At 34.8% G+C, this 12,736-nt stretch overlaps 1 protein-coding gene across 1 annotated transcript; it reads right to left on the reverse strand.

Moving 5' to 3' along the window:
* Positions 1 to 284: 284 nt before the first annotated feature.
* On the reverse strand, positions 285 to 6,947 carry LOC114652765 (transmembrane protease serine 11D-like). Its single transcript, XM_051928540.1, has 6 exons — positions 6,848 to 6,947; positions 6,628 to 6,699; positions 5,669 to 5,840; positions 4,256 to 4,518; positions 2,686 to 2,822; positions 285 to 561 (listed from the first exon to the last, which is right to left on the reverse strand). The coding sequence occupies exons 1-6, from the start codon at positions 6,945 to 6,947 to the stop codon at positions 397 to 399; spliced, it is 909 nt and encodes a 302-aa protein (XP_051784500.1). The 3' UTR covers positions 285 to 396.
* Positions 6,948 to 12,736: the final 5,789 nt, after the last annotated feature.

Raw genomic sequence — 12,736 nt, forward strand, 5'->3', positions numbered from 1 at the left:
GAAACATTGAGTAGATGAGTAGATCATAAATTTTGCATTATCCACTTGGTGAAATAATTAATATTTTTGACCTACTTAGCACATGCCCAGCATATACATCTTGTGACAGTCAACGTATTCTTGCATGTTGTCTGACACTAAGTAAATGTACAAAAACAGACTTTTATGTAGATAGATTTACAACTCTAAAATAAAGTACACGCTAAATGCATGTACATAGAAATACGTACTTTAGATCTTCACTTTCAGTGCTCCAGACAGCATGTCGAATTCTGTCTAGATCTAGTTTCTTCCAAAAATGAAATGCAGAATGAACTCATGGCCTTTAAAATTACAAAAAATACAAATACCATGACTGTCCAAGTCATTGTCCCAAGTTATAATTGCACTGCTGTGTTATGAAAACACATAGCTTCTAATCCAAGAATTAAAATCAGTTGTTCGTGTGTAGACACCTGGAGAATTGGGTCTTCCACAGCCATGTCCAGATGATGTGATGCCTGCTACTATCCATTTTTTGGTTTCATTGTCTGCACATAGTAAAGGACCTCCAGAATCTCCCTGGAAGAAAAATCAGATTTATTAGGATAATATGCACATGATTTTCCGTGCCACCCATTTATTTTTTTAAACCACTTAATGTAATTTCAGGATTGTGCAGGCTATTCTAGCCAAATCAGGCTCAAGGTGATAACTAAAGTTGGATGAGGTGCCAGTCCATCTCAATATACACTGACTGATACACACATTCACGCACCCACACCCATTGGCACTCTAGTTACCATAAACTTCTATAAAAAGATAATTTTCCCTCTAGGGACAAATAAAGGTAGGCCTGCCTGCCTGCCTGCCTGCTCTCTCTATCTATCTATCTATCTATCTATCTATCTATCTATCTATCTATCTATCTATCTATCTATCTATCTATCTATCTATCTATCTATCTATCTATCTATCTATCTATCTATCTATCTATCTATCTATCTATCTATCTATCTATCTATCTATCTATCTATCTATCTATTAAACTAGCTAACTAATTAACCTAAATGTCTTTTGAATGTTTAAACCTGAGTAAAACCCATGCAGACAAAGGGTGAACTTGTAAACTCCCCAGAAAGGACTCTGGAATTGTGAGGCAGTAGTTCTAACTACTCTACTAATAGCACGATTATCTAAATAGAATGACATCAGAAATAGAAATGTTTTTACAATCAACATTTATATTACAGTAAAGCAAACAAAGCGTAATTATTTTACAAAACTTGAAATTATCCAGGAAAGAATGTGGTCTTGTCAGTCAGGAATTACACCTCACATCTTAATCCAGTGCATGGTAGCTCCTCAACAAAGTCACACAGATTGTCCATCTCACCTCAAAAAGTGTACATTTCTGAATATTGAGTTATGTTGTATATGTACTCATTTGAGATGGTGCTTGGCATAAAGGGCACTATAAAAAATAAAAATGACTGAGAACATCAATAAAACTGAATATAATGGGCTGGCTGTTGCTAATTTTTTTTTTCATTTTTAAAACTGAATATTTTTAAAACATATTATTGTGCAGTACACACTCAGTTTATGAGGAATACTTACAGATATTAAAATATTCATCCATCCATTATCCAACCCGCTATATCCTAACTACAGGGTCACAGGGGTCTGCTGGAGCCAATCCCAGCCAACACAGGGCGCAAGGCAGGAAACAAACCCCGGGCAGGGCACCAGCCCACCGCAGTATTCACTAAATAAGATTAATAAAACATTTTTTTAATTAAATTGAACAGTTGGTCCATGAATTAACTATTTGTTGCCTTTATGTGTTGCCTCTTATCAAAAACAAAGAACAGATCATATGTGAGAAATTCATTTGTATAGTATTAAGCATTTGTTACACGTGTATTTTTGGATTTCCTTTTTTTTTTTTTTTTTTTTAGTCAGAGATTCAATTTTTGCGATTTTTATTTTATACCTTATTTGATAAAGTTTACTTTATTACGGTCTTCCACCAGGATTGTGTCCTGTGGCCTTGATTATCACCAGATGAAGTCACAAATGTTCTTTACAGCGAACTAGAAGACTTCACTGAGAGTCAATGGTGAAGAGTATCAGAGCAAAGTGTCCAGCCTGAATGAAGGAATTTCTTCAGAATAATTAGAATAATTATTATTTGACTATTAACTTTATTATTAATTTATTTTAAAATTATTTGTTATTATTATTATTTATTAATATTATTAAATTATTATTAAATAATTTGCCCATTAATTTTTATTTGGCCATTAGTTGTGAAGTGATAAATAATAAAAATATGTCTTTTTGGAAAATTATAAAAAATTTAATGAAAAAATGGCTTTAAATGACCTCCTATCTGAGCAGATATAGTTTCTGACTTTTTCAAGTTTAATTTTTATGGTTTGTTGCAAAAGTCATAATCACAGTATATTAAATGGAAACTGCATTCAACCTATTTAAAGTTAGACATTCTAAAATGGTGTATGTACTATAATATAGTAAAATAAAAATGTACTTTAAAAGTCATCTATTCAGTAGAAATTGTTAGTCAAAAGGTAGAAGCTTTTGCTAAAATACTGAAATGTCTTATATGTCACTTAGGTAAACTGCCATGATCTTTAATGAAACATGTCTAAATGTTTGAATAGGAAAATTTATAGTTTTTACCTGGCATGTATCCGCTCCACCATTTGGCACCCCGGCACAGATCATACTGTTAGTTATGGGCGTATTTAACAGGTTCTGGCATTCAGAGTTGCTGTAAAGGTTTATTTGTGCTTGTAAAAGGTTATAACTTGGTGAACCTGAAAATGAATATATTAAAAAAACATATTAACTTTCCGACTTCCAGGCATGGGAAGAACATACCAATAGTTTATTTGTTATAATAGTTCTACCTTTAATCTTTGGAAGATTTTAAATTGCACAGATTGACCAAACGATTGGTTGATATGTTCAAAAAAATAGTACCTGGGTTATATTGTTATTTTTTTTTTAGTAGTACAAGATAGATTGATCAATACCTGATCCTACATTATAGTTAACTTGTAAATGTTTTGTTTATGCATTTTTGACATACTACCTTTGATTAGTCAACAATATGGACATTCTGTAGTTTGCTTTAATATGAATCTATGGAAAAGACACTGAACTCCTTTCCCTTCTTGAGTGTTTTCTATTATTATTCTTTGCTATCTTTAAAACATAAATAAATATTAACAAGGCTCTATATTATTTGACCGCATAGGGTCAGTGTGCCAGTTGTGTTACTTTGGCATATCAAGGAGTCCACAATGGGTGCTAAACAAATTGTCACCAGCTGTGACCCTACAACTGCGGAATATATAAATGAGCAACTAATAAGCCAAACACGACATAAAAAGACAAAACAAAATGTAAGCTTAATGAGACAAAACAAACTCCGATGACTGCTGAGCTTGACGTTGATTGCAGGAATGTATAATGGAATAAGGGCAAAGCCGTAAGCGTAGATGTAGCTGAAGTTGCACTACTGAGAATATTCAAATCTTATTCCATTTTTCTTATGTTTCGCATTGCTACATGTATTTGCATCATTCTATACACTTCTTTAATTTCAGTAATCCGTGGTGCTAGCATGTGGTCCGGCCATTGATAAATTAAACCACATCCACATTAAGCTATTGGCTTAAGAAACCAAAAGTTATTTAACTGCAACATATAGTACGTTTTTTGGTCCCCAAAAGTTGTTTTCAAAGTAGTAAAGAATGCACCCAGTTATTGTGATCTGTGCATGATAAGTTGTTACTCTGGTACTTGATAAATCATCCCATTCAAAATAATCAAGACAAATTTATCATGTTTAAGTGACAGAGAAAACCAAAACATTGTGTCGTAAAGTATATTATTTGAGAGTGTATGTTTCCATAACTTTAAAATGAATTAATGCAAAACATCCCTCCAAAGTGCTGTATGGCACAATCTATAATGCACAACCAAAGATTTGAAGAGTGTGGCACAATGTGTACGTGGAGCCTGCTGCAAAGTTTAAAAAACAAATGTATTCTTTTGTGAATCTTGTAATCTTAGGAGTAATAGTTCAATGATAATACATTATTTGTATTTTTTACGCTGCATGGATCCCAACTTGCAAAAGTCTGGCTTAATATAATGATTTCTAAAAATTGTCCTAGTTAGGTGCTGTGTATGTACAGTATATCAATGATTAAAACTGTAATATAAGTAAGTAAAATATTACCTCCTTCACTTGTTAATCCCCAGCCAAGGATCGTGCACGTCTGTCCAACAGTCAGCATCGTCGTATCAAGAGGAAGACATGCAGGCTGAACAAACTCAGTAAATACAACAGGGCTTTGGAGCTCGACAAGAGCAATATCATTATCATTACTGCTTGAAGTGTTATAGTAGACGATATTCTTGAGAACTCTTTTCTGTACATTAGGGGAAGTCACATCATTCAAATTCAGGGTTCCAACTACAGCTACCCAGTCCTGTGGAGTTCTAAAATGAATAGTGAGAGATGAAGAGAGATTGGTCAGATCAAAGTTCATGATTTGAAAAGACGTTTCTGAAAAGCTACCCCCCACAGTCAACCTCAACAGGTCACAACTCCTCTGTAAGAGTTCTGGATCTACAGTTTGATAACCTTTTGGTTGACTTCTACAATCAGCCAGCTAGCTAGGTAAAAAAATAAAGCTTACAAAGTGTAAAATTAAACACAAATCTCTGTGATGAGATATACAGTATTTTTAAGTCTGAGGAAACCTAGAACACAATGAAACAGTTTAGTGCAATTTTAAACATAAATTACAGTATGACCTTGTAAAACATACTGTATATTTTTCCAAATGTATTTTATTCTATGTCAACCCTGATAGTGCAAAATTCAGTGTAACAGAGCAGAAATGATTTCTGTGAAGTTACACTGGAGAGCAATATGGGTAACCAAAGGGGTCTGTTCTGTTTGATTCTGAGTGCACATTTCCATTAAATATAATTTATATAAAAAAGCCTCCATATGTTGGTGATTTACATGAACTTTGTGTGGACTGAATATAAAGCAGAGAGTGTGTTTGTTTCATATACTTTACCACACCTCCATTGCTTCTTCACTAAAGCTGAACTATTTTATTGTGGACTATCCCAAGTACATCTTTTAGTATAGATTTGTTTGTATGTGTATGTAGCAAGTGTATGACTTTATTTACAAACATGAAACTATACTATTTAAAGATTATGGTGGTACAGTGGTAGTGCTGCTGTCTCTCTGGTAAGGAGACCAGAGTTCACGTCCTCCCTGCATGTCCACCCTGTCGTGTGGGCTTTTTATGGTTACTCAAGTTTCCTCACCACAGTCCAAAGACATGCAGGTTAGGTGCTGCTAAAATAGTCTGCTGGGTGTTCATCTTGTGATGGTCTGGGGCCTTGTCCAGGCATTGTTCCTGCCTGCACTCATAGCTCCTGCCCTGGTTAAGCAGGTTAAGAGAATGGATAGATAAATAGATTCATGTATAAAAATGTAGAAGATATACCTGCCTATTCTGCTTTGAAAAGTACGGCTGCACAAAAGGAAAATGGAAACAAAGACAAAAAGGAATTTGTAAACCTGCATTTGTTCTTTCAAATCTGATAACATTTAGGATGAACTTACGTGGACCCACTGAAACAGTGTCGAGCAGTGAGCACCCAGGAGCAGGAAACCAGCGTCCCTCCACATATATGTGAGCTGTTAGTTTGCAGGCTAACTTGAAATGGAAATTGCCCAGTAGTAACATCACTTCCTCCGATTATCCGACTGGTTGCAGCTGCTGAGATTCCACAGTCTACATTACAATGGAAAAAAAAAATAACACAAATTAAAAACCATGAAAACCACAATGAAGAAAATGCAATTCATTATGTCGACAACCAAGAAAATGTACAATAATAAATGTCATCTTTCAGTTTTGTGCTGGGCAAATGTTTCATAAATTAAATATTGAATTTCTTTTTTTTATCTGTTTAGAACAATATTTTGCAAACTATGTACTGGTTTTATTAAACCACCAACGTTTATAAATTAATTGAGAAACAAAAAAGTAATATTGTGTTAATTGTTGACATACTGTTTGACTTCCTAGCACATTTTACCACATGATATGGAATTTCATATCTTGGTTCTTAATTTGAAATACTATGTATTATATATTTCCAGGTACTCGTGTTTACTTTCACAGACTAACGTTATGAATAGCCTAAAACTACATAGTCCCCACTTACCTTTGCTTGCAAGTTTTTAATTATAATTTCATTATATTTATGCATTTTTACCAAATGCATTTTTAGTGTTTGGGTTGAAAAGCAGATAGATTAATTAATTTAAAGCAATAACTTTAATTTTGTTATTTGCAAAGCTCTTTCTATTTTAGAATGCATCCACAACAAACAAAATGAAAGTCTTCAATCTTTACAGCATAAGATTTTAGAAACTGGGATGAAGAATCGTAAAAGATGCCCCAGCCGAGAAAGGCCCAATCTCTGCTAGAAAGCAAGTTAATTTCCTCCTAAAAAAACTGTCTTCATCATTTAATTAAGAAACTAACATGTAATAAGGCCATTAAATATACTTACCGCAATTTTGGAGACTGGTGGAATTTTTGCATCCTGTACTATCTGCACATATGACATTATTACTCTGAAGTGCTAAAACAGAAAATAAATAAATAAATAAAAAAGAAATGATAGATAGATAGATAGATAGATAGATAGATAGATAGATAGATAGATAGATAGATAGATAGATAGATAGATAGATAGATAAACTGTATATTTATAGATATTACAGACTTACATAATACCACCAGTGCAATCACTCCCCCAACAGCTGCTAGCAGGAGAAAGACTCCACAAAAGGCAAGAACTTTTAAAAGTTTGGTGTCTAACAGCTTCATTATGCTTTTCTGTATTGAAACCTGACTGTATCTTCCGCTAAACCACCTTCACATATTTTCAAGGATCACGTTCTGTCTTTTTATATCCTCTCAGCTTCTGATAAACCTGTTTTTCATCACTTCCCAGCAGCAGTGCCTTCTGGAAAGTCACAGATCATACAGGCTTGCTTTCTTTTGTTCTCGATTTTTTTCAGCCTTTCCTCTTTCAAATCTGCATTTGTGACTTTAATGTAAAGTGATAAATAGTTATTTGTTGATTTGATTCTTTTTAATTTTTAGTTGATCTTTAATAGGTCACTGGACTTTTTAATATCACTGCTTTTATTATGAGCAGACATAGAAAAACAATACAACTGTATGCTGGATAACTAAGTCTGAAGTAGAAATATTTATAGATAGATAGATAGATAGATAGATAGATAGATAGATAGATAGATAGATAGATAGATAGATAGATAGATAGATAGATAGATAGATAGATAGATAGATAGATAGATAGATAGATAGATAGATAGATCTTTATTGTCATTGTCACTTTTACAAAGGAACAACGAAATTGCATTAATGAAAAAAATAAAAAGGAGATTTGTAGAAAATAAAACTAAGAAAATGTACAATTGATAGAAAAGGTTCTAATTAAGGTTGTGTTATTTATATCTATTTCCACCTACCTAAAGCGACACATAAAATTAAAATTCTTCATAAGTGAGCAGATCTTTGTCTATAAATTCTTTTCTCAAACACAAGCTTATGGTCATTTATATTGATCATAATTACAGTACATCACATGGTTTTCATATGCTGCAGCAGCTAAGACTGGACAAACAGACTGCTTAGACAAATAAATAACCCTTTGGCTATATTGTTGCATAGAAGAAAGAGTCTCCACTTAATGGGATGTAACATTGTTGGCAAAACAGGACTTGATCTGAAGTCCAAATTAAGTGAGTAAAAGAGTTTCATTGTACCATTATTTTTCCACCACACAACTAACATAACATTTTAGGCCTAGTGAATTAAACCAGTTACCATCCAGCAAAAGGTTGGAATTAAGCCTGGACAGGGGGGCAGTCATCACTTTCCCAGTAACATACAAAATCCTGCATGTAATAACAAATTGGCATGTAAGTATGGAAATCTGCCTTTCAGTTTCTGATTTTGGCTAAAGGATCGACCAGTTGGCATGCATATTCATCTATATAGACTTTTCAGACCTGTTACCAAAAAAATACTGAAATTAGATTAATGGATACTTAGGTATTTAGTATCAATGTTATTATAGTTTTGCCTTTTTATATAAATTTTTATTTCTATATTTTTTCTGACCTTACTTGGAAATTTAAGTTAGTTTTAGTTTTCCTTCGTCGTGTATTTTTAGTTTTAATTTAGTTTTTATTTTACAAAGACATATCTATTTTATTTTTATATATATTAGTTTCAGTTTAAGTTTTAGTAATTATGGTATGGTTAAAGAGCTACTATGGAGTTTAGTTTTTGTGCCACAATGAGACAGAACTGTACACTTAACGGGTTTGGATATAATATGAGTTTAATGTTAGTGGAAGCTTACTACACTACACGACACAGTTTACTATTTGGTTTTGTTTTTGTCTGATAAACACAAGCATAATCAAAACTAGGTACTGAATATGAACAATTTTACACAATTTTATCATTTTTAAAATATTTTCTGTCATTTGTGCTGAACAAGTCTGTGCTGTCTGTTGGCACTTTTTTCCTTTTTCTTTTATTGCCCAGACTGATCCAATTTGTAATGAAATTTAGGTGAATTTTAAGGTGTGAGGGTTTTTTACTCTAAATGTCTACAGCACACCACAACATATCCTGCTCCACCGACAATGTGCTTATAATGAATGCCTTCAATATTGCATTAAAAAATCTCAAATACTGGGCTTTGTTATTTTCTACCAGCTATACTGATCTCTGATTCCATCTCAGGCACAAACAATTTATAGACAGAATTTTGCCACCTGCAGGCCTGAAAAGATATAAAAAAAAACAAAAAGAGATTCTACTGTGTTCTGACAGGTGTGACCATGAAAATCATGGGGGCTTAGGAAGAATAGGGTTCTTAGGCTTGAATCAGTGTGCAGACCCCACCTAGCTGTATTGAGGGGAACAAAGAAAAACAAGCATGTAGTGTGAAGGTTAGTGGCAGTGACACCTGAATAGCCCACCATAAGAACAGTAAACCCTTAATGAGCAGAGCAAGAGCAGGTAATAGGAATATGGACAGGCACAAAATAACAGAGACAGCATCTGAGATTAGGAACAATATATACATTATCTAAACCTGTTTATCAAGAACAGGATTGCAGGAACCTGGAGCCTACCCCAGCAGGTTTGGATGTAAGGCAGGAGAAATCCATGGTATGCAATATATATGATATGACTGATGTTAAGAAAAAAAAGAATATGATATTTCAACTATCTATTTAGAGAGAGACTGAAATTGAAAAAATGGGGACAGATATTTTAACACATAATTCTGCTACTGGATTATTTTCACAATATTAGGTATTTTGAGATGTGAATATGAACTAAAAAAGATAAATTAATAAATATAGCATAAATACAAAAACACATTAGTATGTTTAGCTTTTCATCACTTGGCAGACTCTCTTTGCCTACCTACCTGTAGTTCAGTAGAGACATTGCCAACTCAGGAATTTTACAAGGTTTGTATCGCTTTGTTGTTAAACAACACTTTTAAAGCAAAAGTGATTGGTCAGCAACAATACGCTGATCTTGTATGATGACCGTTCATCTCTTGATCAATGCCGTTTTATTTTGAAAAATCAGGAGTGGTCTCCTCTAGACTTTCTCAGACAGAGAAAGTGTCAACCACATTGTGAGGTTTTTCCACTCTTCCTATGAAGTCAGTAGATAGACTGGGACAGCACTGGTGTTCATGAGGTCACTGAAAAGGGGTGTGTGGTGCTCCCAATATGTGTGCAAGTCTTTAAAGCTCTGGTGCTTCCCGTTTTGCTATATGGCTATGAGAGATGGACACCATCAAGTGACCTGAGACAAAGACTGGACTCCTTTGGTACTGTGTCTCTTTGTAGAATCCTTGGGTACTGGTTGTTTGACTTTGTGTCGAATTAGTAGTTGCTCATGGAATCCTGAATAAGACACATTACCTGGATTGTGACGGAGCATCAGTTATGGCTCATTATAACATTAGAACACTCTAGACGAGAACAAAGCTCACCAGTCCTATCCACTTAATTCTTCCAAAAAAACATCAAGTTGAGCTTTGAAAGTCCCTAAAGTCTTATTGTCTACCACACTACTTGGTAGTTTATTCCAAGTGTCTATCATTATTTGTCTGGAGACCAAACCTGCACATAGTATTCCAGATGAGGTCTCAACAGTGCATTATACAGGTTATGCATAACCTCCTTGGACTTGTACTCCACACATCATGCTATATAACCTAACATTCTGTAAGCCTTCTGAATGGCTTCTGAATACTGTCTGGAAGTCGATAGCTTAGAGTCCACTATGACTCCTAAATCATTCTCATAAGGTGTACTTTTGATTTTCTGACCGACCATTGTGTATTCAAACCTAACATTTTTACTTCCTATGCATAATATTTTACATTTACTCACATTAAATTTCATCTGCCACAAATCTGCCCAAGCCTGTATGCTATTCAAGTCCTTCTGTAATGATTTAACGGATTCCAAATTATCTGCTAATCCACCTATATTGGTATCATCTGAAAACTTAACCAGCTTGTTACTTATATTTCTAAATCATTTATATATATATTACAAATAGCAGCGGCCCTAGCACTGACCCCTGTGGAACACCACTCTTAACATCAGCCAGTTCTGAACAGGTTCCTCATACCGTCACCCTCTGCCTTGTGACTCTGAGCCAATTCTGCACCCATCTAAAAACATCACATTGAACTCCCACTTCTTTTAGTTTGATGCCCAACCTCTCATGTGACATTGCATCAAATGCTTTCTGAAAGTCAAGATAAATAATATCATATGCTTCACTTTGATCATATCCTTTTGTTGTCTCCTCATAGAATTCCAGCATGTTAGTAAAACATGACCTCCCTCTTCTGAGCCCATCCTGTTCTGAATAACTCCTCTTGTTGCCAGGTGTTGCTCAATGTTATCCTTAATAATTCCTTCCATTAATTATCCTGTGAAGCATGATAAGCTTACTGCCCTATAGTTGCTTGGATCAGATATTACTAAAAAGATGTGTGTTGACATTACTGTCTGAATTGGGTGATCTATAACACACTCTTAAAATAAGACCTCTTTCACTAATATTTTCCAGGTAAAGCCACAAGATGAGACTCATCGTCCAACTGAAGAGGACTTAAATTTAAATTCTGTTTTTGAAATAAACAGCAACCCCACCTCCTTTTCTGTTCTGTCTATCCTCCCTAAAAATGTGTATCCCTTCATGATACACTCATCCTCATCTTTGTTATTTAGCCAGGTTTCCATTTTTGCTATAATATCATAATTATGCTCTGCTACATAAAGCTCCAATTCACCTTATTTTTGATATTTCTTGCATTAAGGCAAGCTATTTTTAATGTGTTACTCCTTCTACATTTAAATGTTGGGTTAGAATATACATTACTACGCATTTTTATTTCTACACCGTTGTTTGTTCCTCCATGTTTAGATCTAAATCTGGCTTGTCCTAAACTCCCTGCCCCTTCCATTGCCGAGTTTAAACAATCCTCGAAAAGCCTACTCATACGCCTCCCCAATACATTGGTGCCTTTCCGGGTCAGACGTAACCTGTCACGGCAGAACAGGTCCCATCTGTTCCAAAAGAAGTCCCAATGCCCTATAAACCTATACCCTTCTACTCTGCACCAAGATTTGAGTCACCTGTTAAGCCATCTAATCTCCTCAATCTTACCTGGACTTGCGTGTGGCACAGGCAGAACTTCAGAGAAGACTATTTTGTCAGTTCTGCTCCTCAGCCTGGCACCTACCTCTTTGAATTTGGAACGCAGAACTGATAGACTACCCTTATGTATGTCATTTGTTCCAACATGGACAATGACAACTGGATCCACCCTTCCAGGGAGGTCCCCCACCTGTGCACCCTGGAGGTAACACATCATGTGAGACTCTCTTTCTCTGGAGCAAATGTTGTGGAGAAATCTTCAGAAAAAACAAGCAGAGTCTTCAGAAATTTAAGATTTTATTGCATAGCATAGAAAACAATTGCAGAGCACATAAAGCCTGTCTCAGTTCATGAAGTGAGCCAGGTGGTTTGGGTGTGGTTCATTTTTCTTTCCATTCTAATCACAAAAACATCCCCATTTCATACATACAGTAATTCTCATCATCCACTTATCTTATCACTTGTCACTTATGTTATCTTTGTAATAATGACCTCATGCTGTACCTGTTTTCATAACAATCACCTCACAATGTAAACTTCTTTCTCCTAATAATAATCAGTCTTTTCATAACAATCATTAGGACTCGAAGGTCGTATTTGCTGCCTGGCCCGGAGATGACCATCATCTGATCATGTTTTACATTCCTCACATTCCAAATCTTGAGCTAATAAAAACTGGTGGCATTTTAATTAATCAGCCCTCATGATTAATTTGGAACCAAAATGTCCCACATATAAAAAAACGGAACTATTTGATTAATACTTGCTTGTTGCACCAGCATCCAGTAAGACTAACATCATAGGCAGCAGTGCTGGTAAAGGCAGCACGCAGCTTTACTGATGAGAGCTAAGCTGCTGCAGTTAAAAGC

Source organism: Erpetoichthys calabaricus, chromosome 5 (genome assembly GCF_900747795.2).
Source record: "Erpetoichthys calabaricus chromosome 5, fErpCal1.3, whole genome shotgun sequence".
NCBI classification, from domain to species: domain Eukaryota; kingdom Metazoa; phylum Chordata; class Cladistia; order Polypteriformes; family Polypteridae; genus Erpetoichthys; species Erpetoichthys calabaricus.

Excerpts from the sequence above, each read along its gene's own strand:
- LOC114652765 (XM_051928540.1), bottom strand. The coding sequence starts at position 6,947 with ATGAAGCTGTTAGACACCAAACTTTTAAAAGTTCTTGCCTTTTGTGGA. Across the intron at positions 6,700-6,847 it reads GATTGCACTGGTGGTATTAT|CACTTCAGAGTAATAATGTC; the intron begins GTAAGTCTGTAA and ends TTTCTGTTTTAG. Across the intron at positions 4,519-5,668 it reads CACTGTTTCAGTGGGTCCAC|AACTCCACAGGACTGGGTAG; the intron begins GTAAGTTCATCC and ends TATTCATTTTAG.